This window comes from Aedes albopictus, chromosome 3, assembly GCF_035046485.1.
Source record: "Aedes albopictus strain Foshan chromosome 3, AalbF5, whole genome shotgun sequence".
NCBI lineage: Eukaryota > Metazoa > Arthropoda > Insecta > Diptera > Culicidae > Aedes > Aedes albopictus.
In genome coordinates, this window is record NC_085138.1 from 331,280,045 (window position 1) to 331,307,116 (window position 27,072).

General features: G+C 39.2%; 1 protein-coding gene across 1 annotated transcript in view; it reads right to left on the minus strand.

Moving 5' to 3' along the window:
* LOC109427049 (frizzled) overlaps positions 1–27,072 on the minus strand; it is a 354,513-nt gene that overhangs the window by 228,217 nt on the left and 99,224 nt on the right. The window contains exons 2-4 of the mRNA XM_062842923.1: positions 18,645–18,764; positions 7,167–7,361; positions 6,846–7,071 (exon numbers count right to left, since the gene is read on the minus strand). Of these exons, the coding sequence (XP_062698907.1) occupies positions 6,846–7,071; positions 7,167–7,361; positions 18,645–18,764 (541 nt within the window). The remainder of the gene's footprint in view (positions 1–6,845; positions 7,072–7,166; positions 7,362–18,644; positions 18,765–27,072) is intronic.

Consider the following 27,072-nt stretch of genomic DNA (forward strand, 5'->3'; position numbering starts at 1 on the left):
TTTCTGGGATTCCTCTTGTAATTTATTCCGGAAAGTTCTTCTGATATTCTTCCAGAAACTGCTTCCAGGATTTCTTCAGGAGCTCTACCAGGATTCATCCAAGAACCCTTTTCTGTTTTCCTCCAAGAGTTCCGTTTGGAATTCTTGCAAATCCTTCTGGAATGCCTCTGAAAGTTAATTCTGGAATTCCTTTAGATTGATTGATTGATTGATTTGTCTTTATTAAAGAGACTTTCAGCCCTTGGCTGGTTCGTCTCTTCCTTCAGATGTTTCTAATGGACAGGAGTTTAAAAGGGATTATTTTGTGAAATTCCAGCTGCAGTTTTTTGTTTATCGAATTCCTCATAAAAACAACTGTAGCTTAGTGTGACCTTCGTGGTTAACTTCCCAAACATTAAATTCTAACATTCAATACTATTGTTCTCATTTTCTACAGTTCCTACAGGAGTTCCTTTATGGAATACTCAAGCAAGTTCCTTCTGGTTTTCCTCAGAAGCTGTTAGGAGAATCTCGGATGGAATTCCTGAAGACCCAGACAACCAGTAATCGTATAACATGTTGCATAAGATGATAAGATGATAATGTGGAGGCCATATGCGTGCATGCCTCCATTTAGGCGCATTTAAATTGTACGCATATTGCCTCCGCTTTAACATCTTATGCAACATCTTATACTATCACTGGGGAATCCCCGGAACTCCAAGAGAAATCCAAGAAGCAGTGAATCAAAGTTCAACCATCACGCAACAATAATGACAATGTCGCAATCTGTATTTGTTGCGACAATCCACCCAATGCGACATAAGTTTGTTCCAACTTGAAAATAATAGGATAAATATCGTACACCACGGGGTTAGAGATTTTTGAGTCTTGCGATTCTCGAACGGTAACTTCGAGTCGGTAAACACTGCAACTCTGGTGAAGCTCTATCATCAAACAGTTTCGACTTTGGGTTTGTAATTATTGATTATTCACGAGTTGAAAAGTACGCAACAAATTTAGCTTCCGTTTTGTCTGCAACAACAATTTTCGAGATCATGTCATTATCTGTTACCAGTAGGGATAAAAAGTAATCGTCAAGCCTTCTTTGTTGCTTGGTTTGTGCCTCTTTTGTCTGACAATTCTCTTCACTGCCCAGAAGAAATAAATACCTTGTAGTCCCAAAAGGAATCGCAGAAGGAATCCAAGAAGGAGTTCCTGAGATGAAACCCATTCCTCAGAAGAAACTCCTAAAAGGACCTTAGAATGAACTTCAGAAGAATCTCAGATGTAGCTCCCTGAGGAATCACAGGAGGAAATCCTAGAGGGATCCTAGAAAAAAAATTGGAGAAACCTCGGAAGGATTTTCTGGCCTTATCTCAGGAAATATTGCTGGGCTAATCTTGGACGGAGCAATTTATCCCTCTTGGAGTAATCTCGAAATTAGAGGACCTAGAGAAGATTTGGAAAAAAAAATCAAAAAAATCCAGGAACTCCACAGAAGGTATTCCTTAAAAACTCTGGATGAATCGCATTAGTGTTTCCTGGAGGGATCCTGGTGAAAGATTTTAAAGGAGTCCCAGACGGAATCTTTTTTAAAAAAAACTTTTCAAAAAAAAAAAAAATTACCGTATTTTTTTTTTTTTTTTGAGAAATCTTGGCAGATTCCACCACACATTCTCCTGATGGTTTCATAGAAAATTATCTGCGCGATCGCATTTTTTTTCTGTGGCATGTTTGAGGCATACGTTCTTGGAAACTTTGAATAGAATTGTTTTAAAATTATCTATTTTTAAATGTCCCCAACAATATCTCCAAAAAGAATTGTTTATTCCACGCAGTGACTGATTAATTATTCTGAAATTATTCAGTCGTGTTCAAAACTGGAAATTTATGAGCTTCTACACATCGGTATGATCATGAATTTCTTACCACCGCTAATACATAGATATCTAAAGATGAGTGCAGATTTTCCAGTTTTTAGAACAAGCTAGTCTTGCATTGTTTCTAATGTATTGACGCTTCTTGGACAATGTCCTTTAATCCCCATATAACTACAGCTGTAAAGGCATGGGTATTCAGCATGATCATGCTGAGGGTGACGGGTTTGATTTCCGATCGGCCTAGGAACCTTTCGTAATGGAAATTTCCTTGACTTTCTTGGACATAGAGTATCTCTGTGCCTGCCACACAATATACACCTGCAAAATGGTCATTGGTAGAGCAAGCTCTCAGCTTTCTGGCAGAGACGGAGGAGTGCGTCGATTCCTAGTGCGCACTGCATCAGGGATATTCAGACAACCTGGGATTGAGGTAGCTCTACAAGACATCGTGAAGAGCAATAAACCTGAAGATGTTCAACATGGTGGCTCCAGAGAGGATCCCGTAATTCATTCAGGTTTACTGACGGACAGATACGGATGCACACCGCACTGTCGTAATTCTGCAGAGTGACGTAAGCGCCATTCAAAATGTCGATATTTTTTGGTATATTATATATAATATCTGGTGTAAAAATAACTCTGTGGTATGCCTACTGTATTAGAATGCAAGATCTAGTCGTAATCTATCATCTATGGAAAGACAATTAGAGAATGGGTAAAAGTTTTATGCATAATAACCAAAAAATGGGCCAAAACTATCAATGTCGCTTACGTCACTTTGCAGAATTACGGCAGCGCAGTGTTATTGTTGCTGATGAGGCCACTCACTCGTGTTCCATCAGCGAACGATGCCACCTACACCTGCACAATACAATACTTGATATGAGAAAAATGTTGTGTAAAAATGTCTCAGTTCCCAGAACAGAGGAGCATAACATCTAATAATGGCTTAGGGACAAAACGTCGAAGGACAAAACGTCGAATGCCAAAACGTCGAATGCCAAAAGGTCGAATGCCAAAACGTCGAAAGGGACAAAACGTCGAAAGGACAAAACGTCGAAAATGAGCAAATAGTGAATTCCTTATTCTTTTAGGGAAACTCATTCTTTCACTTGTACCAGCCAACTAGTTTACAGGGGAGCCTTTCTGAGACTCCCAGAAACAACACCTTAGGGTCGGCATGTATCTTAACCAGTTCTTCGCGGGTAGGGAATATTAGCACTGCCTTTATCCATTCAGAACCATTGCTAACTTTTTCGGTGTCTTTTCTACTGGCACCCAGTGTTGTATTTGAACTGAACGCGAGCCAAAAATGAACTGAGCTTTGTTGTGCCATCAAATACTATGTCTGTCATGATCTGACCATGGTCCTGCTCTATTTAAGACTTAGTGACGCATCTGCATACATGCGGTGTTGCGCGAAAATATGCACCACAATGAAGTGGGACATTGTGGCATCGGGCATTAAGATTCTGCACCAAAATCCGGATTTTCCGCAATCCACGGTGATCGAACCGGTTTCCCCTCTCGGTAGAGAGTATGTTCTGTGAATCGAATCAGCTAGATTGCTAGAATTGGTGAAAAATGGCAGAAACATAACCATTTCAGTTTACCAGGTACCAGGGTTCCAAATGTTTGATCGCAGTGTGCCAAGCAGTGTGCCGTATTTAAACTAACGCAAATTGAACGCGTTCAAATGCAACACAGCGAGTGGCACATTGTCAGTGGCACCTACTCCAATTTTTCAGCGTCACGTCACAACTTCCTTCAGCATGGCTACGATGGTGGCCTATAGCTATCGTCGGCCGGATCTCTGGCACTTTTAGGGTGGTGATGGGGATTCTTGGGCGATTGGTTTACGGCACGACTTGCCGGTACTTTTCATTCCAACGTAAGGGGTGAAAGGGAATGCCTTCCTCATTCAGAATCAAATTTGTACCTAAAATAGCTGTCCTTCGCCGAAATTCGTCCGATATTCACAGGATATGGTACTAATTCAACAATGCTAAGTATCCTCATAATAATCTTCACTCAGCTGGTGGTTTCAACTCTGGTCTGAAACATCATAGAGTGCAAAATGAGTCACTGACCTTCAGCGCTCGGGCAGTGTCCCGAGATAACGAGACAATGTTCGTGGATCCCAGTTAATCAGTTCATCATTCTGGCATCTTGGTGGATCTATTGTATCGCCACCCCTCTCAGGATATCAACAGGATCGATTTAAATTCACACCAAATCTAAAAAAAAAAAATCCACACTGAACTGCGCACTTTCACACTTTTCGACGTTTTGTCCTTTCGACGTTTTGTCCCTTCGACGTTTTGTCCTTTCGACGTTCTGGCATTCGACGTTTTGTCTTTCGACGTTTTGTCACCCATTCTCTAATAATATATGAATACCGTCTACCCCCGTTGGTTTGAACAACACCTCATGCAGGCCAACGGGGTTTATTTTTTAATTTGAACTTCTAGTAATCCCGTGGGCATCGAAAAAACACACAGGTGGTAGCCCTTTGATAGTTTGAACGATGTGCAGTTTATTTATTCCTGTTTTTTCTTTTTCTCCCTCTTTTTTAGAGCCTCAAATTAAAAGGATGTCAAATTAAAAAGTGTTCAGATTAGATGCGGTCAAGCCAACGGGACTAGACGGTATACAAATCCTTAAAAGTATCAAAACATCTAAATGCTCTTTGTTGGGTAATAAGTAATAAGAGGCGAAATATCAAAAACGAATATTAATTTTGTATAAACAACACCAGAGGAATAGTATGTCTTGATTTTGCAATAATGAATGCATAACTAAAACTCAAAGTGCTGTATTTGTTACCCAAAAAAGTATTGCATTACAAAGTAATAACATTCTTAGTTATTAATTTGTACTTTTGGTCGATAGTTCCATGATGTAATATCGAAACTTGTTATTGTTGTTTAATCAACAAATACCACATCAATACCAAACTCTGCTCAAATACCTCCAAATGGTTATTGTGATGTTCTTCCAACGTTTCGTGTAAAAACATAGCAACAACAATATTTGGTATAAAATCACAGGTTGGTATGGTATTTATAAGTTACTGGCTGTCCCGGCAAACGTCGTACTGCCTGTCTACTGTGTTTTTTTGACATGCAGCTCCGTAGAGACGTCCCCCGCAAAGTCATCTGTATGGGAGCCCCCCATTCCAGAGACCGGAGAGGTCTCACACCAAGCTAAGAACCATCCCCGGCCTCAAACATACCCACATACATAGGGTCAAGTGGGGTAAAATGCCATTTTTCAAACTTTCGTCGTTTTCAATGATAATTAGCCTCATTTGTTAGGCTTTCAAAGTGGTAACAGCAACTAGACAATATTTGCTCGATACTTAAGCAAAATTATTCACTAAACTATTGTATTTTCATCGATTTTTAGCGATTTTAAAAACTTATTCGTAAAACGGAAGTGGTGCAAAACGACCATCTGCCATGGGGTAAGATGCCACTTCATGAAAACATTCAAAAATTACGTCCATCAGTTTTCGGTCGTTTCCGACTCCTCTGTTCCACTTTTTTCGTATACTCAATAAATGGAGTGTTACCCCCCTCCCCACAAAATGATGATCGTAATATTTGAATGACTCCTAACATGGAAAGCGTAGACATCAACAACCATGCGTCTCCATGTGTGCCTCAATCTAGTTGGAAACGCTAGGCTGGTAATAAAATCACCAGAAAACCTTAATTGCAAGAACGAAAAACCGGAAGTTGGCAATTTTCACTGGGAAATCAAAAGATTTTTCGTGGGTTTGGTGACCTAGCTTCTAGAAGAATGTTCGATGCAAGCATATCTTGACACCATTCACTATAGTAATGATGAAGTCCCATTTAGGAATGATTTTATGAGTTGGGTCATTTTACCCCATCTTGGCATTTTGGGCTTTGTTCCCCTACAATATTTTACACCGATCGGTTCAGTTGTTACCGAATGCATAATGATCAGACAGACAGGCAGACAGACAGAAATTCATGTTTATATATATAGATAGATAGAAGATAGATTTCCTTCTGCTCTGGTATCGAATGATGTCAAAGTGTTGAAAATAAGTGGTTGTAAACATTGAGAAAAAATAGTTTTTGTCTATAAATTCAAGATGGTGGCCGAATTCGATATGGCCGTCCCAATTCTATAAATGCAAATATGTAGTAACTCTTTCTTTCCTTTTTCCAACACATTGCAATGCATTGAAGGGGTTATTGAAGAAACTTTCTAGTTATAACAGTTATAACTGACATAACACAAGGAGTTCACAGAAATGGTTGTGGTTCTAACTAATGAGGGGGTCCAGCAGTTTGAGCAAGCAAATGCATTTGGTTCACTTTTTATACCAGGGTTTTCAGAAAATTACCACCAAAACATTTTTTAAAACAAGAAATAAATAGTGGGCCAATCTCCGCGAGATCAACTAAATAGCAAAATTTGTATGACATTTAAAATGCATGCAAAGTTTGTAGGTAATCACATAAAAAACTGGGTTGCTCATATATTTGTAACACCATCCAGGAATAATATTCCGAAAATTTGCAAGTAAATTCTTTATCTTTAGGTCTCATCCTGAAAATGCAATCAACTTTCATCCATCAGCCAAACGAGCCATGGCAAACCTCGTTTAGCCGTCGTAGTCACGCATACCGTGCATCACTCCCATACATAACGAAACTACACTACAAAGTGTTTCTATCCGGAGCAATTATTTGCTCCGACAAAGGTCTTCCTTTCCCCGTCTCAACCCTCAATACAAAATTCCATTGCTCCACTGACTTCAAGAGAAATAGCTTTCCTAACGCAAGTCGAAGCGCATCCCACAGAAGAAGGGACTTCTTCCGTTGCACTACAGCTACAGCAACATAAAACCAATAGATTTATATCCCCACAGCACGGAAGATACCAAACTTGGCGGCTCGTTGAATGATGGCGTGTCCTAATGATGTGGCCTTTGGTGGAACTTACCTTCAACTTTGCCGAGGGCGAGCACGAAAATGGTCTGGATCGCCGGAATCGCCCACGCCACCAAGTGGAACAGATGGGATCGGTTTTCGATTGCTTCGTGACCCCACTTGAGACCCGCCGCCAGGAACCAGGCTAGCGCTAGGCAAGCCCACCAGGCAAAGGCAGCCATGCAGCAGAAGTACAGCGCCATAAACAGGACCGTGCAGGACGTCGACTGGCGGTGACCCTATGGTTACCGTGAGAAATGTTCGGTTATTATCGTTCGAGGCTGTAAAGATGTCAACTCTCGATATTGACGACATCGACGGACGACGTGCTTACCTGAGTAATGGTGGACAGCATGTGCATCCGACCGAGTTTGATGTGCGGTTGAAACGGTTCACGGCACGCCACGGAATCACCGGCTCCGAGCCCGGCAACGTAAGCGCATCCGACGATGAGATAGCAGATGGCCAGGAACACAATCGGGCGCTCCGGATATCGGAAGCGGGATGAATCTATCATGAACGTTAGGACCTGGAAAGGGAGAATACATTTTGAATCCAGTGTTTATTTTTTTATGACATGAATTGTGTTGACCGTGGGGTGAGCTTCAGTCTGCATGAAAATATATGCAAATATTTCTGAGTTTCTTCAACAATAACATCAGGATTTCATACAGATGTTTATCCAGAAGCATCGAAATTCTTCCCGGACTGTTTCATACTTTCAAAATCAAATTTATTCAACTCTCTGTAAGAATTGTTAGAATGTTTATTTTTTTTTCGATTTACATATCTTATCAAATGTGGTGGAATAATTTTGACTTCAAATGACGGACAGAGGGCTTAATAGCCAATTTGGAAACCTGTCAGGCCTTTGATGTGTGAGCCAAAAATGCGAACGTTTTAAATCAGTTAAATGGCGCTCATAAATCCACTTGTTGACCAAATAAACTGACCGCTTGTTAATTCCAGAAGCCGTAACGTCCTCTCGTTAACCACCCCAGCAGCCATAAATGGTGAACCACTTCCTAATATCTCGGTCCGAAAGTTTGCCATTCAGCGTTAATTAGTCGAACGGATGTGAATTAATTTCTCCGTGCTGCACTAATTAGAAGCACACGCGAGTCAACCCCAGTGCCGCCGCCGCTGATCTCTACACAGTGCAGTGCAGTGGGTCCAAACGTGCGAGGTAGGACCCCGGTTGCTGATGCTGACTCAAACGGCCTACCACACCACTACTCACGTTTCAGTTAAGGTCTGTGTGTAGGAAACGTGAGCTTCTCGTTTAATTTCTCGCTGTTTTTCCCGCGTGATTATTTTAAATTCAGCATGCTCGCCGTTTTTGGCTCGGTTCCAATGGGAGTTTGCTCAGCGGCGGAAGTCGTACATCTTGTGGCGGCGGTGGCGGCGGTGTTCGGCACGAGGTGAACCGAACAAAACGTAACAAATCCGCAGAACAAGCGGCCAAACGATGTTTAGCTAGTTGGACGACCAACAGACCATTAATTGACAGGACGGGGAAGTCGGTAGAAGGTGTTCCGTGGGAGTAGCACCATTTTCTTCATCAGAGTATTTTTGGACATATTTTTGCCCTTCCAGAGAACTCCCTAAAGCCCCGTAGGCTTACCTTAATCTGTAGACCTTTGAGACCACCTGAAACACCTTGAAACCTCAAGAAACGTCATTAAATTCCTTGAAATGAATTGAAAAAAATTGCCCCTTAGAAATACTCCTAGACTGTAGACCTCCATTTAGCTCTTAGGCTTCACCTCCTGAAACACCTTGAAACCCCGTGAAATTCAACGAAACGCCTTTATACTTCAGAAAGTCACTCGGAGACCACCGTAGACTTCCCATAAACTCTGCTGAAGGTCGGAAACTCCTTGAAACGCAGTGAAATCCCCTGAAACTTGAACGCTTTTAATCCGCTCAGAAATCCTCCTATGAGTTCCTGATATTTTCCTTAAACCCCATTGAATCTCTTCAATACCCCTTGAAACCTCCTGAAATATCTTGGAAAACCTTGGTAAACATTAAATTGGCTTGAACTCTCTTAGAAAAACCGTTTGAAACCGCTGTAAGCTTTCCATAAACATTACATATGTCCCTCAGAGATTCCCAGAAATCCCCTGAAATCTCTCAAAGTGTCATTGTCCGTCTTGAAAGTCGCTCAAACGCTTAAAATCTCCCGAATCTCACTGAAATTCACTGAAATGCCTTACAGCCACAGAATACCATGCGGAGCCCAAGTACTGAATACCTTTAAACTCCTTGCAGATCCTTTAAATCTATCAGAATTCCCCCCTGGTCAACTTTGTTGATTCCCTTTAAATTCTGTTGAACCTTCTTGAAACCTCTCTGAACGCTTCCAAATGCCTTGCCTGACAGTACAGTGCTTGCTAAAACAACCTTTAATCCACTGAAGTGCCTTTAAATGCATCAGAAAACTTCATTAATCCCTGAAGTCTTCCCATAAACACCCATGAAATTCCCTGAGGTTCTAGTAGACATCCCTAGTTTAAACTTAACAGTAGCCCTTTGAACTCTAGAACTCCTGGAAATCTCTTAAAACTCATCAAAACTCCTCGAATCGCCGTATACCCCAAAAAAATCCGCATGAGACCCTTGTAGACTTCCAAATACTTTAAATGCCTCGAAGTGCCTTGAAACTCCCTTGAACCCTACATCCTGAAAATTCCTGAAATCTACTGAAATTTCTTGAAACTTCCTAGATCCTGAAATTTATATTTTTGTGGTCGTCCCTACCTCAATAGAACCTTCTGGAACTTCTTGAAACCCTCTTCAACTTTCTAGAACAGTGGTGTCATCGGGGTTACTCGGGACCAAAAAAAATGAAATAGGGTGCCTGTACCAATTATGGCACTACCTAGGGAAAACTATGTGTACAAAAATAACGAGAAGACCAACGAATGTCATCAATATGTTAAAAGATAACTTGTTTTCCATATTTTACAGGAAAAATATAGAAACGGAGCCAATACTACTTTTAGTATTTATTACAGCGTGTGCCAATGATAGGAACCATGTTCCAGTTATGGTTACATTTTTTAACTTCGGTTCCGTTTTGCACCATTTGCATGCATTCCTTATGGGATTAGCCATAACTGGTACACTATGGCAAAAAAGGGTGCAAGGAAGCCGACATTTTAAGGAAAATGATTTATTTCTACCTTAGTTTGGGTAAAATGTGGAGTGTAAATGAGTGCAACCATCTTTTATGAACGTGATCTGTTGGGGAAAATTAACAATGGCGAATAAGTGGTACTATAGTCATAACTAAGTAGACCACGAATTTCAGACCCTTTGGAAGCATCCATCAAGTACGCCACACCAGAATTGGAAATTTCCGATTACAAAGTTCACTCAAAAATACTTCATAAGTTTTCGCCGTAATTTTTTTTAGCATTTCTTTAATATAACTTGAATGGATTCCTTTCAAAATCGATCCATGCCATTCTACAGAATTACCTCCAGATATATAATCATGCATTTATCCAGAAATTTCACCGGCATGTCCTCTAAGGACATGCATTTGAATTTCTCCCTGGATTCTTAAAGGAATTTTGGTAAATTTATTTATATTTAGATCTTCACAGAAGCTTATTTAAGCGTTTCTACAGGTATTTCTTCAGGTTTTCCCTTCAGAAATAAGTACTCAGTTTGCTCCCAAAATACTTCCAGAAAATCCTCCACGAGTTTTATCAAAGGATATCTCCAGGAATTTTCCTAACAATTCAGCAATAAACATTTCTAGGAATCAGGGTTTCCTGGTGGGATTTTTCAGGTATTTTTCCGGGAAGTTCGTCAGAGAATCCTCTTGGGATTTTTTCAAGATTTTTCAAAGAAATTTCCTCAGATATCTTCGAGATATTCATTGAAAAGTGTTTCCTGAGATTTCTATAGAGATACTACTGAACCAAAAAATCCTTCAGAAATTCCTCTTTGAATTATTTTTGAAATTCCTTCAGGGATTCCTCCAAAAGTCTATCCGGAAACTTTTTCAGATTTCTTTAGGAATTTCAGTAAGGAAATTTCTCAAAAAAAGCTTTCTTGAAGTTTTTCAAAAATTCCTCTAAACATTCCTTTAACAATGCTACAAAGATTCCTTTGGACATTTTTCCAATGATTCTTCCAAGAGTACCTCGAGAAATTCCTTCAGGTATTCCCGCAGAAATAACTACAGGTTTTTTTTTTGTAAATCGCTCATGCAGCTTCGTCGGAAACAGGATACATTTCTTTACAGATTCCTGCAAAAACTGCTCCAGATAATCCTCTGGAATTTTTTTCAGGAGTTCTTCCAGAATTCTTGAAATTAATTGCTGTCGGATTGTCTGAAGGAAACCCTAAAAAACTCCTAGTGAAATCTTTGAAGATTGCCAGATGAAATTCTTGAAAATTTTGTAGAGGCATTCCCGAACAAAAATTCCTCAAGCAATTTATAAAGTTATACCTGGAGAAATTCCTGAAGAACTCCGTAAGATACCTCCTTAATTCCTTAAAAAAATCATGAGAAACTATGAATTTCAAATAACTCAACGTATAAAGGGTGTCCCGAACCAAATTGCACCACGGAAAACAATGCATAATTTTTGATTGCATGCATTAAAATGGCTGATTTTTTAACCAGCAACAGTATGCTAAGTGTAGATGATGCCATACAAAGTTCATCGGGATCGATTGAGTATTGGCGGAGATAACTCCGACGCGAAAATATTAGATTTTTGGAATCTTGTACACTCATTTGGAAAATGGTTAATACTATAACTTTACTATTAGAACGTCCGAAAATTTGACTTTAAGTTCTCAACGTAATAAATATCAAGTGATAAAATAGTCATCAAAATCGGTTGACTGCTTATTTTTATGTAACTCAAAACAGCTTCAGAGTGAATTTTATACACTTCTTAACTATTTTAAAGTCTGTTTGCACTATTTTGACTATAAAACTGTCAACTGCTGCGATTCTCAATAGAATTGGACAGTGTTGAGCCATTTTGGCTTAACACTTCTAAAGTTGGAAAACTTTGAATGTCACAATACATACAATAAAACATTTTTGCTTATTGCGACTTTTGGCTAGATATACGACTACAACTTTTAATCCGTTTCACGAAATCGAATGAAATTTTAATACAATATTTCTACATACATACACCACCTACAGACAAAAAATCATTGGAATCGGTTTAGTATTTCTGGCTCTAGCGTTACATATATGTAAAATATTTGTTATTTTTATTCTTTGTTTGTACAAGCTTTCCAAAATCTGAATTTCTCGCGTCAGGGATATTCCCATCAATACTAAACCGATTCTTATGAATTTTTGATGGCATCATCTACACACCATAAAGTGTTGCTGGTTGAAAAATCAGCCATTTTGATGCATGTAATCAAAAGTTTTACACTATTTTCCGTGGTGCAATTTGACGCGGGACAGCCGCGGGACAGATGGGTAAATTATTGGTTAAATTGGAGAAAAATCCACAGCTCAGGTGAGATTTGAACTCACGACCCTTATTCGCTAGACAAGTGCTTTACCAACTCAGCTACCGAACCAATGAATGACACGGCAACTTAGTTGTCATAAAGTAATTCAAATCTCATCGATCTATATCATCTTCCCCTAAACCGCAAATATAATCATCTCTGATGTACATATATACAAAAAGCGAAAGCGATTTATTTATTGTTTGAAACTGTTTGCCTATCGTACAGGCATTACTTCCCCAAGTTATTTGAAATTCATAATTGACCACACGGATTGACATTACCGAAAACTTGCACTTTGAGTGAGTCATGAGAAACTTTTAGAAGAACATCTCGGAGTAGTTTCAAAGAAAAATTGTTGCATAATTATCTGGAAAAATCCATAAAAGAACAAGACACTTGAAAGAGGTCTGCACTAATTGTAGACAAAAATGTTGGATGAGCTCTTGACGATATTCCTGGATAAATTTTAGACGGTGCAGGGATTCTTTTTGGCTGGTACTCTTTTGCATAAAAACAAAAAAAAATCAATGCACTATTCTAAATTTAAACACAAATTTTCTGAAGGAATGCTTGTAAAATCTCCTAGAGATACATATGTGGGAATACTTAGAAGTATTGCTCTTTTTCTGAAGACATAAATTCACAAAAACCCTGAAGTACTAGCTGTTGAAATTTCTGAAGTAGCTCCAGCAGGGTAAAAAAAAAATTCTGGAAAATTTCTTAAACGACACATTGAAGAAATTTATGAATAAATTTGTCATTCAAAAATGACAAAGAATAGATTCTGGAGTAATTTTTGCAGGAGTTGCAGAGAGAATCTTCGGAGAGATCCTGAAGAAATTTTAGAAGGAAAATTCAAGGGGAAATCCCAAAAAAATCTCTGAAAAAATCTCTGAGTCTCTGTGAAAAAAAAATCTCCTTGAACTGCATTTTTTTTTTCAAAAAGTCTTCAGGGGAACTTCTAAAGAATTTTGTGTTTTGAAAGATTTCCTGTAAAAACTCGTGCATTCATTTCAAAATAAACCGTTTAAAAAATGTCTTTAGAAACTCTTGTAGTATGCCTAAGGTATATTCCTAAAGGAATACCTAGAAGAATCTCAGGAGGAATACCTGGGAAAAAAAAATTCAAAAAAATATAGACAAGACTGCATTCTAAAAGAAACCAATTGCACTCTTTAGAGTAATTCTTGCAGAAATCATTCTATGTTATCTTGCATGAAACTTCTATTTCTAAAAATTCAGGAAAATAATTGATAAATCTAGGAAGAATTCCGAAAGAAATTTCTGGATTGGTTCCTTGAGGTAGTCGTGGAGAAAATTCTAAGGAATTACATGGGAAAATATACATTTTAAAATAATTGTCGTAGGAATATCAGAAGAAACATCTTGCTGAACTTATAGAATGAATTCCTGCAGGGGCATTCTTGCAAGAGGCATTTTTCCACGATAATATTGAAGTGATTTCCATGGTGGCGTACCAGCACATAAGGCGCTTAAATGCTGAAATGTACAAACCTTGAGCAACTAGCACTTTTTCTACCATGTCCAGTACTGTTCTTAGAAGCTCAGAGTTGAACTGTAGTGTGATTAACAAAAACATGCGCTCTGTACACGGGCGGCAGGGTTCTAGGTTCCAAAGAACTGAAATAATCATGTTATTTTTCTATTTATCACCGTTTTTTTTTTAAATATTGAACTTATGTACAGAACCATTCGAACATTACTTCGTCGATAAAAAATGATTCAAAATCGATAAAAATATGATTATTTCTGTTTTGTGGGCACCGAGGTTCTTACTTTGACGGCCGAAATACTTATTAGATTTTTTTTGTTTTCTATAGTACGGTTCAAATCTGGTCTAACTTCACCATTGAAAGGTATCTGAACGTATGAGATCTAAATTATTATATTAAATATTAAATTAAATCTAAATTAAATTAAAATATTGAATAGGATTTTGACATTTAACCCCAGAGAACAGACGTTCATTTTTGTCCTCTCCTTGTTTAAAACTTTGTAACGGTCACATTAGAGTATGCCGTATTGTCGTAATGCTCCCGTTGAGCCCGTTGAGTGGCACTAGTGTCCCAGCACTTTTACACTAAAAAGGGCTTGCGGTTGACATTATTATTCTGCAAGGTCAATTTAAATACACCACGCTAAATTTGTGCAGACTGAGTTTCATTTCATGAGAATTGGCTTGTTTCGGTGAACTTAATATTACTCAAAAAAGGATGAAGTAACGAAAGTAATGAACGAAACGGTGGCTAGAATTGCAAGTGCGCGACGACAGTTTCATTTCAATTCAACAGATTAATGTATTCAATTTCTCCATGGACCCGATTTACATTCAAACAAGTTTTTGTTGACTACCGGATTTAAGCCAAGAACCTTGGGATCACCAGGTTCGCACGCTACCTTTTGAACCGATTGATATGAGAGAAAACAAAAAGAATACGAGAAGCGTTTTTAGGGCGAAGATCGCGTTTTGCCATGGCAAATTTGAAAACAATTATGCTGGACATTACTGCAAGCCGTCTTTCAGTGTAGGGACCTGTTGTTATTTTAGCTCTCGGTTTCACCGTTTTTGGCATTTCAACGCTAGCGTCGCTTAATGTACTAATGCATTTCAATGATTGACAACGCCATCAAAACAAGCTATTATGTTGGGCACTCTCCATTGGTAGCGTTGAAGTACGCTTCAATTCTTTACATACGTTTTCATAGACATCAGTTAGAGTCTTAATCCCTGTTATCTGTGGTTCAAGTATCTCATATCCCTCAATCCCTTAACAAGAGTGCGGAAAGAAAACTTCTCTTGTCACTATATCTTTGATGTATTTTAATATTTTGTGACCAAATTTTGACTGAAGAAACGTATATCTTTCTAATTTAGGGTATTGTCAGGGCCGGATTTAAAGGGGGGCCAGGGGGGCCATGGCCCCGGGCCCCCACATTTCAGGGGCCCCCACAAAATCCCACTTCACGAATAAAAATGTAAAACAAAAAAAATGACTGAGTACCAAAAAAAAACAGAAGATAGAGGAATACAATGTTCGAAATAATTTTTAGTTTTAAGGGAGAGAAAAAAACGTGTTTCGCATAGGGGTTGACAAAATCGGGTCACTAATGTACTACCTACTTGTGAAATGTGATATATTGTGATTCTTATTTGAAGGACTGCAGCTTTCGAAGCTCTTCCAAAACATGTTAAAATTTTTTGTTTGAACTACTCAATCTTGTGCAATTGACCATAATATTTTATTGGAAATCCTGGAAAAAAACATCGCTTGAACTGTAGATTAACTCATAAAATTTGTAGAATTTATACTTGAAAAGTTCCTGCTGAATATTCGCGTTTATTTCTGTCGAAAATTCTAGACATGTTTTGGAAGAATTTTCCAAGAATTACTAATAAAATTGCAGCAATATTCTTGTTTTATTTATTTTTTTGTAACATTCGGAAAGTTAATTGGAATAATATGGGATTCTTGAAACATTAATTGAATTAAAGAAGTTTTCTTCACTTAGGATGTAATTTATGGCGAACTCCCGATAAAATCCTTAGATTTCTTGAGGACATTGCAAAAGAAATTTGTGGAGAAATTCCTATAAAATCTGAAAACACTTTAAACATTTTATAAACAATTTTTGTAAAAATCAGTTTATGAAGGTTTTCTAGAAGTTTCACATGACATTTTATAAAAAATGAAGTTAGGAATTACATAACAAACTTCGGCTGGATTTTCGCAAAAAAAAAATGACAGTCTCAATTCGAATTCCCCCTAAAAAGACAGAATTTCTATTGCATTATGAAGTTCCCCAGAAGTTGATTTCATAATTTTGTCGGATTTTTTCGGGAAGTCGCCATAGAATCCTGTGGCAGCCGAATTAGAACTTTTTCTGCTTAAGCTCCACAAAAAAAACATGGTAGTCGACCATGAACTCACAAAAACTACCCCAGCAGATGCGCACAAAATTTACTAGAAATTTCCCAAAGATGTTTGCTATAGCATATATATACATTTTTCTATACATTTCTCTAAAGACTCTCATACGAATTACGACTAACTCTAAAGCAACGACCAAAATCTCAAAAAAAAAATTTCTTTATATAAGTTCCAACTTCTTCCACAACGACATTACTTATAAGAATTATTAATATTTTTGCATTTATTTTATCTTATATAAGCAAAAATGTACCCCTGGAAATGGGGCCCCCAAAACACTGTGGCCCCGGGCCCCCACATTTGTAAATCCGACCCTGGGTATTGTTGTTATTGTCAACTGGTTCCGGAGTTATTCTAAATTCAAAATAGGTCATTGTAATTGAAAATTTGAAAAAAAAGTGAATTTTCGATACCAGAACAGTTTAGGTTATAGACCTAAGTGCACTAAGCAGATAGATTGAAAAAAAAAATGTCTTGATGCCCATCCCGGTCACTAAGTGTCTTGGAAATCGTTTTACGGATGTTTCGGGAGACCGGCTCCGGGGTAATTTTTTGTTATTTTTGTGTTTTATACGAAACTAGCTGTACCCGGCAAACTTTGTCTTGCCTACTGCGTTTTTAAGTTTCTAACCAAGACCAAGTCCCCGTTCAAAATTAATGAAAACCCGATTTTCAAAACTCTCAATTTTCCAATGTTTTTGGCCTCATAAACCTTCCTTGGGTGAAAACTAACGAAACAAAACTTAGACGACCCAAATCGGACCATCCGTTCGCAAGTTATGTGCGGTCCCACGTATGCCACTGCTTTTTTTTATATATATAGATAGATACTTCTTGCCTTTCAGGAACCAATATGCGGAGGTTCTGAGGTCCATTTTTCGAAAATAAACAAAAACCATCGTGACATATCAATCTTAATGATTTTGCATGTAGGGATGGCATGCTCCTCAGTGTGTGTGTGTGCAAGTGTGCGTGGATTTAATATGAAAATGAACTGCACTGTGCACATTTTCTGGGCGGAATGCCATTCCTGTTTGCAAGTTCTGGTATTAATTTGATGATGATTTGAATACCCGTTGCCCATGATTATTTTGGAATCGGTAAACCGATTTTCCGGAATTCAGTTCCAAGGCTATATTTTGAAAATGGTTGAAAGTTGTCATGCAGCTTGAATTAGATTTTCATTCTGATCTGTTTTTGCGGTATCTGCAGTACTTCTTCCTGCTATTCATCCAGCATCTCCTCCATGGCTTCCTCTAGGAATAGTCTACCGATTGTTCCAGGGATATCCTGGAGGATTCATCGAAAGCGATTCTGTAAGAACCCTTGAAAAAATTCCTAGGATGATTCCTAGAGGAATCCCTACAATAATTCAAGGAAGAATCAAATTAGGAATTTTTAGAGAAACCTCCATCAGGGAACTATTGGAAGAATCCCTATCAGGTTATTTAAAACAATACCTGGAGGAAGAATAGGTAGTGGTATTTTGGACGAAAGAGCTAGAATATTGAAAACACAGTGTGGCAAATTGAGAGATAAATTTGTGAAAAAATACCACTTATATTGGTGGGATTAGAACTCACGACTTCGTATCGCTAATCCGCCGCTTAAATCAACTAAGCCACAGAACAAGTTAAGATTCTGAGGAATAGAATTTCAAACTGAATTCGAAGCACCACCCTAAACTGCGCCGTCTTTCTTTTATTATGGAAGCAATCATTCCTGAAGGAATCCCAGGAAAAATCTCTGAATGCATTGCCGGGATAATTACAGCAAGAAGCCAGGAGAAATCTCTAGAAGAATTCTTGAGAGAGTCCTAGGAGAAATCGCTGAAAAAACTGTGGGAAGACCGTGTCTGCAGTAATCATAAATGCCTGGAGTTCCTACAATATATTCCTTGAAGAAATATCTAAAGTAATTCATGGAGGGTAAACAGCGAAGAGGAGAGGATGAAAGCGGGTGTCGTCGTGGGACGATCTCGAACACGGAAGAGCCGTTCTAATTGGTAATACGCAGATCGTAAGAAATATATTGGCCTATCTCGATTCGTGGGAAATTCAGGCTTAGAATTGCATGAAATAAATTTGCAAAATCGTTGCATTTTTCTTAACCTCAGTACGGAGCTGAGAAAAAAAACGTCAAATCAAATGGAGCATGCTGTCCAAAACTTCTTGACCCATCCCGGTCAAGGAAAAATAATATTGCAATATTGGTAATAAAGCTATTCGTTTTTTTTTTCTAGAAGATACATTTCACTCCACTTTCTTCTTCCCGTTGCTGTACTACGTTAACTAACGATTATAAATTCATCTAGGCTACAGGTATCGAATTACGTTTTGGGAATCATTACTCACCGTAAAGAGACAACTGGCCACGCAAACGGCCGCCCAGGAGCCAACCCAGTACTTGAGCACAGTTCGCTCGTTCTCCGAGAAGAACATCGAATGGCACGGTGCACCGCAGTCCTTGGTAACCTGGAAGTTGACGGGAAAATAACGTTAGAAACGGTAAAACAAGTTGATGTAGAAATTTATTGTATACATTTAAATTGCGCAATTGCGTAGGGTCAATTAATATTTCAGGTTTTTGCCACTGTGAGACACTAGGGTCCTTTGAGCCTGATGCTATGAGATGTGTCGCTCGGTCCTACAAAGGCTTGAGTCACTCTAATTAACACGATTCACAAAGGGTCATTTCTTTGCAGACCTGGAAGATGTCAGGATCTTAATTTTAGTTTGAATGCTCAGGTTATAGAAACTGAATAATGGACGTTTAACTATCGAAAGATGAAAGCAGCATCTCGATGAACACTTGAATAACGCAATAGATACGGGTACAAAAACTGTTGAAATTGCTACTTTCACGTTGAAGAATGTATGTTAAATGTCGCAAAAACTGTTTCTAAATAAAAAATCACAGTGTCGAGACATGACAGAGACACCAACCAGATCACTAATTAAGTTATGAGCCCGATCCAATGATCAGCCGCAGAAATATGATAATATTCGCACAACTCAGCTGGAACTCAAGGTTCGCAGTTCGATTCGAAACTTCAGACACCACCATCAGCTCTGCAGAACCAATGTTAACACGGTATCAAATCAAATGCGCAAATTCCATGCTGCCGCCGCCGTCTGTCGAGCCGAGATGTATTTACATGCCGTATCCTCAGGGGGTCCATCCATCACTTTTGCTTTTCAAACCACAGCCTCAGCAGCAGCATTGCTTGCCGACTTGCATCGGATGCTAGTAGACGTGACTAGCTTGTTACCACCACACGGGTGCTTACTACCCGGGCTAAAACCACTGCAGAGAAGGAAATTGGACAGGTGATTTTTGACGGCGCGAATCGGATTATGGCAATCACATGTGGCTTTTCACGCGACACGCCATCAAAACACTCCCCAAGTGCGGGATTTTTTTCTTGTCGTTAGGCAAATGTAGGTGTGGTTGCATGAGTTAGGATTTGTTACGAACTCGCGTAGGTGTTGGAGCCAAAGTGGATGAATGATGATCTTGTTGCTCGGCTTTACACAAAGCAAGAGAAATCGAAATCAGGTGAAACGAATCAGAACGATTACTGGTCACGCAGAGACGTGGCATGTAGGTAAACTGAAAGATTCTTGTGTAATTCGATTCATGGCAGAGTTATGGTTATACCGTAAAATGCAATTTAATGATGATATGACCAAATGTATGAAATTCCCTTGCTATACTGTTTTCAGAAATTCTAACATCGCGAATCGAGCATCAATTGTGACCTTCAACTACCACGTATTTCCAACGATTAACGTTAATTAGAAGCTGCTTCTAATGACTACCCAAGTTAACCTGATCCAAACTCGTCCACTTTTCGGCGCAGCTCAGTCCATCAACAGTCAGCCGGGGCCAATCAGTGCCACCGGATCTGATGGAACCATTTTTGCGCCCGCCTGCCACTCTAGACTGCGACGAGGTTCTAATTCGATATAACTGTCCGATTTGCCGTTTGCAAACATCAATCAGGCTCTTGTCGTCGGAGGAGGAGATCGTACGTTAACCTGACACCGCGCGTTGCTGGGGAACACATTTCCACCTTCACCTCACCAGTCAACTGCAGCGCAGCCAGTTTGGACCAGCGGCGAAGTCGAAGCCAATTCTACCGAATAAGGCTAATAACCATTAGAAACAACACATGCGACTGAATAGCGCGTGTGACTTTTTCCCCTTGCACGAGTGTCGATCTAGGGCCACTGACTGACTGCGACTGGCTGGCTGCTGATGGAGTTGAAAGGATTTGCACGACGACACCGGCTTGTGTGTTGAGTTGCCAATTATGAACATAATATCGTTCAGGCCAATGCAATGCAAGGCAATGGCAGACGGTCGATGAGACGTGATGATTCGTCGTCAATCGAGTGTGATGATCCATCCTCGGGAAGAGTTTAAATCGGATTTGTTTCACAACTGCCGAACGATTGACTTTCAAACCGTCTGGGCTAGAATCATCAATCTATATTACACCCTGAATTAGCACAATCGTGTACTGGATGACATCACAGTAGTGTTGAGTTGGGAAATGCATATTACCGACATGATTGCATTCCGTGTTAGTTAGTTGACGGTACACACCTTTGCAATGTGGACTAAGAGTAAGAAAGTTGTGACAAATGTGGAAATGAGGTTTCTTCGTTTGGTTGGCATATGCTGAGGCTGGGTAGTGCGTACCTTCGTTTGATGCACTGCGATAAAATAGAGCATTTGAATGGTAATATGCATCTCATCCAGCAACTCCTCTTCCCTGGTACCCTGGTGCTAACGACCGGTTAACCCACAACAGTAGATCCTTAAGTTTAATGATGATAGAAAAGAAGAGAGGGTTTCCAACCGCAAACTTGAGCATCTGTTTATCGGTTGATCATCATCTGAGTGCCTGAAAGGATCCCCAAACAAAACTGAGATCAACACATACCGAAAAGGTTCCACATCACAGAAATGGGAACAGAATTGTTTTGCACGACCAATGTACAGTTATTAAAAGGTGAGAGCAGCACTATGGCGAACAGCAGAACGGCCCAGGGAACACAGACACGTAGGATCACAGAGCAATGATGGAGGAATTGCCTACGCTATCGCCATGCTAGCGTATAGTAATCAACATACTATCTCGCTATGTAATATTATAACCTGTAATACTATTTAAGGTTCCCTAAACACTGTAGAAGTCATAGGACGTAAGTATATGTATGACTAGTGTGTTTGAAGTAATTCATGCTTTGAAGTTATCGGGTCTACAAGTGTAATCAGTCTGGGACGTCATAAAGCTCTTCTGAATCCGTCTGAAACACCCATGAAATGCTTTGAAATGCCTATGAAAACCCTATGCAGCTCAGTTGAAAGCCTTTGAAGTGCCCCAAAACATTCTGAAACCACTTCAAACGCCTCAATGCCTCAGAAGCCACTTAAAACCTCTTCGAAACCTTCTGAAATTCCTTGTTGAAAACAGGACAGGAATACCACTCTTCCAGCAGGGTTAATATTTAACCACATGCTACAAAGAACTTCGGTGATTCAATTACATCAGGGAATGATTGATTCCGATGCGTGTTGTCTCTAGTCTGCCCACTGTTTTCCAGAGTTGATCTCTGTCACTATCAATGGTAGACAAACCACCGATTTTGATAGGCTGACTGCGATCCAAGTCAGCGTGTGCTCTGTTGAGTCACCGTCACTTTTCTTTTCCCATCACAACTGGACTGATTGCGATGGCGGCGGGTAGATATCACTGATAGGCCATTTTTAAAATTTGTTTAAAAATCAAAATCAACACTTAAAGTGATGAAATTTGAATATGTGGTACAGAATAACAAGTTTTGTATGTAGTGGAGCGGATCTGGTGTGATGGTTAGAACACTTGACTATCTCGCCGAGGACCTGGGATCGAATCCCACTCCCGACAAACTCACAACAATGGTGGGTTCTTCCTTCGGAAGGGAAGTAAAGCGTGGGTCCCGAGATGATCTAGCCTGGGGCTAAAAATCTCGTTAATACAGATAAAAAAAAAAGTTTCGTATGTTGGTCATTAAACACTTTGAGTTTTGGCTAAAATCGATAAAATATCAGTTAATGACAGCTTCTTCTTTTTCACATTCATTGGGGCATCCTCCAATGTGAAGTGCTTGCACTATATATAATTGCATGATCTTGGTTGTATAATTATAATGTTTTGCTTGATCAAATCACATTGGATGGACAGCCCACTGCTATCGGGCTTAGTACCGTGCTACAATGAATGGAAACCATCATCATCATCATCATCATCAAATCGATAAAATATCAGTTCAGTTGCTATGATAGTGCTCTGGAGTGCGGATCAGTATCAAGTCGTTGCCGGTCACTATCGTTCTGATATTGATCGGCGTACAGTGATAGTGACGGTGGTGCAAAATCAGAAGTCAACTGACATGACTGATATTTCGCAGCTCTGCTGTTTTCACTATTTCAAAAAACCCACAAAAAGACAGCAAATAAAATAGCCAGATGAACAGGGGTTCGCATGATGTATTCTAACGTTACATTACCCGAAACGTACTGAAACGTATTGTAACGCCTTGAAACGTGAAAGTTCATCCGAGAGCCGTGAAGCCCCACCCAAAACCTCTCTTGATACTGCTTAGGTTCAGTTCAGAATGAAACGTACTGAAACGCCTTGAATCACTTTGAAACGCCTCGAAACACCTGTGAAACCTCCCGTAAAATCCTCGTAAGGCATATCTTAGAGCATGTAAAGCATCTTTGGACCACTTTGAAACCCTGTAATAAATGAATTGGAACCTTATAAACGCACATTTTAATTTTCGTATCGGGCCCCACGTCTGGGAACTTAGATACGAAAAACAAAATGGAACATTACAAATGCAGTAACCACAAACATGCAACACATAACATAAATTGTGCCCAGTTATCTTAATACAGTGTATCAAACAATTGTCCGTACAGGAAATGTTTGGTCAAAATAATTTTTCATTCAAATGTTCATCACTTTTTATACGTCAATCAAAAACGCTGAAATTTTGACCAACCATAAATCATATATAAAAGCTTAGAAAAGCTTAGAAGCTTAGAAAATCATAGAACTTTTAGAAAAACTTAAAAATTTTTTTGAACACATTTTAAAAACATTATATCTCAGTATGTACTCGATAAAACTTTTTCAATTTTTTGTGTGTTACAGCTGATATCTAGGTTTTCATAAGCAACTATTTTGAAATTTTATATTCATTACAAAAAATATGAAAAATGTGCTTATGCAGTTGACGATGTTTCAAAATTTACCTTACTTTGCACATATAATCTGCCAAACGTTTTCCACCAATAAAAGTACATTAACTGAGCGAAAAATACATAGGACCTACTCTTCATATGTAGTTTAGTAGGTCCTGTATAAAAATTTACATTAGGAGAGTTTAAAAACGTTGAAAACACTTGGCTCTTTTATTGATCAAAATATGATAAATTTCCAAATAATACTCTTAACGTATACAAATTTTTCATATTTTTTGTAGCGAATATAAAACCTCAAACGAAGCTGCATATGAAAGCCTTAGGTATAAGCTGTATCACAAAAAAATGGAAAAAGGTTTCATCGAGTACATATTGAGATATAATGTTTTAAAAATGTGTTCAAAAATCTTTCAAGTTTAACTAAAAGTTCTATAACTTTCAGAAATTTTACCAATAAAGCTTAAATATATGGTTTATGATTGATCAAAATTCCAGCGTATTTGATTGACGTACAAAAAAGTTATGATTATTTGAATGAAAAATTATTTTGACCAAAAAATTGCTGTACGGACAATTGTTTGATACACTGTAGATAACGTAGTCCAATCCCAGGAGGGCGAGGTTTCATTTTTGTTCTTGGCCCATCAGTCAACCTTGTTATCGTATTTCTTCTGAAGGGATCGCCTTCTTGTTCGCAGCGTTGGTTGCTTACATAGCTTGTGTTTGGTCCAGGAATTTCTAATCCTAAACGGACATCCTGATTCGGGCCACAATACAAGACCATGTTTGTTAATGTATGACAAAATGTATGTTAATAAAGCTAATCCACAAATCAACAAAACAAAAACTACCAGCGAGTCCTAGCAAATTTGACAGTGTACCAGCAAGTTCTGGCAAATTTACTCTGACTGAGTTCTTGATCATTCTTCTCTAAACTTATCGCCGCCATGGCAAACACATTCCTTAATCCTATGTAGTTATAATGCTAACTAATAGATCAAATGTAACAGAAAAGTGAAACAAAACAAATACTTTGGTTTAAGAGACGAATGCCGAGAACGGTAAAGTCTCTCTATACAAAAAAAATACTTTGGTACACAGAACAAAACCTCACTATAATTGCTCACGTGGGTTTTAACGTTGGGCGCCAGTGTAACAAATAGTACATTAGTACCTTATAAATGCTCCTTTTATTTTCCGTTTCGGGCCCACGTCTGGGAACTTAGACACGAAAAACAATACACAAAACACACTCATGCTACCAAGCATGCAACAGATAACCTGAAACGTTCTGAAATGTTTTTAAACGCATTGTACCACCATTAAACGTCTCTGAACCCCCTTGAAATCCCTTTGATGCTAACATGAGTGCCTAGTGCCTGTAAAGCTCCTTAAACACCTCCAAAACCAATGTATTCTTAATTATTGAAACGCCTTCAAAACCTCTCGAAACTCACGCCAAGCTTACCCGAGGGCCGGCCTCAAATATGAAACCCCCTTAGACTCCTCTAAAACCTCCTGAAACGCCTTCAAACGCGTATTGTAACGCTGTAACGTGCACAGAAGTAGCGCCAAGGGAAGTGTTTTTCGCAATTTCGGCAAAAGGCGAAGGGGCGCCTAGTGTATGGAGCGTCTTGAAGGGGGGGGGGGGTGGTTAACACCAAAAACCTCTCCTTGTGCACGGGCTTGGTAACGCTATGTAATGCATCTGAAACTCTCGTGAAGCTCACTCAAGAGCTTACTGAAACGTATTGTAATGCCTTGAAACGCATCTGAAACCACTCTGAAATTCTTGTAAAACTTATTTGAGAGCCTATGAAGCATCCTAAGACCATTCTGAAACCTCCTAAACGCCCTGATATGCCATGGAAGACAACGTAATACGGTATAACGCCTTGAAACTTCTATGAAACCCCCTGAAATCCCCGTGAAGCTCACCTGAATGCCTGTTATGCCCCTGAAATACCTCCATAACCTCTTGAAACGCATTGTAAATCTTTGAAAGGCCTTTGCCACTGAAACTCACACAAAGCCCACCTGAGGGCCTGTGAAGCCCCTTTAGATCTTCTGAAACCTCCTGAAACGCCCTCAGACGTCTTTAAATGCATTGTTACGCCTAAAACCTCCTGAAATTTGAAACGCTTTGAAACGTATTGGAACGTCTCTGAAACAGTGAAACCACTCGTGAAGCTCACAAGTGAGCCTGGTAAGTCCCTATGGCCCATCTGAAAATTCCAGATCCTTAGACCCCCTTGGACCTGTGTTGGGAAATGAGCGAGCTCTCACACAACTAGTCAAACTCACTTATGAGTATGAGCTGTACACCTTAAACCACGAGGGTGCTACGGTAATCTGATTTTGTTGCCGCTTATCGTGCGCAACCAGAGCTCACCAATACAAACATTCACTCAATACAGCAGCGGGAGCAAAATGAAGAAAAACGCACCTTGGCAAAGAAAGTTTGCGAAAAGAAGTGTTGTGTGTCTTTATTTTTCTTACTCAACAGATTTATGAGATCTGATCTGGAATAAGCGTTTTGACCCGTTTGTATCCCTCGTAAAAAGGTAAACATTCCACTTTCACGATAGTGTTGGTGAACATTTTGGCCGGAGTATAAATTTATGCTCCACGTAAGGAGGCACAATCCAACCTGTCAAACTCCATAGAGAAAAAATAGGATGCCATCCCCTTGCCTTAAACTTATTGTGAGTATTACTCACGTTTGAGTAATCGCTGTACAACTTATACTCACGAGTGAGTATTGACGTCCACATACTCACTCACGAGTATGCTTTACTCATATTCATACGGACCAAGGGCTGAAAGTCTCTCTAATAAAGACAAATCAATCAATCAATCATATTCATACGGTTTTCTTAAATTTATATAAAGGCTTGGAATCGTAATCAAATGGTATGAGTTGGATATTCAGTTTCGTTTATCATCAGTCTGGTCTAACGTTCCGCTATGTTTCCTTTCGGTCTCAGATTGTCGGGGTCACTTTTTTGATGTAACACTTTTTTTTGATGTGGGAAGGCCGGTATCGGTGTCAGTGACCGGAATAGATGAAGAGTTGTAGCTTAGAACCAATGCTTCGAATACTCATTTGCAAATAGTTATACATACTTGCTACTATCTCAGTTCCGAAGCATGCTATCAGAAAACGGCGTATGAAAAACATTTACATTGCAGATTTATCGAAAACAAGATCGAAAAAAAATTACCGAATAAACTAAGAGTCACACAAGTCTACCGTAGTCGTGAGAGAGATGTAAAGGCTACTCTCCACGAGATGAGCATAAAATTCACTCACCCCTCACGCACACCTCTTTCAAGACTTTGGTATACGTATGCGACCTCACGCGTGATTCGTGACGTCATACTCTCGCGTGACTATTACTCACAAGTGAGTAATACTCGCAAGTGAGTAGCGAGATCTTAGTCACGGATGAGTATACTCATACGTGAGTAGCTCACAGTGTGATCATTACTCACAAATGAGTAAAATGAGTGAGAATT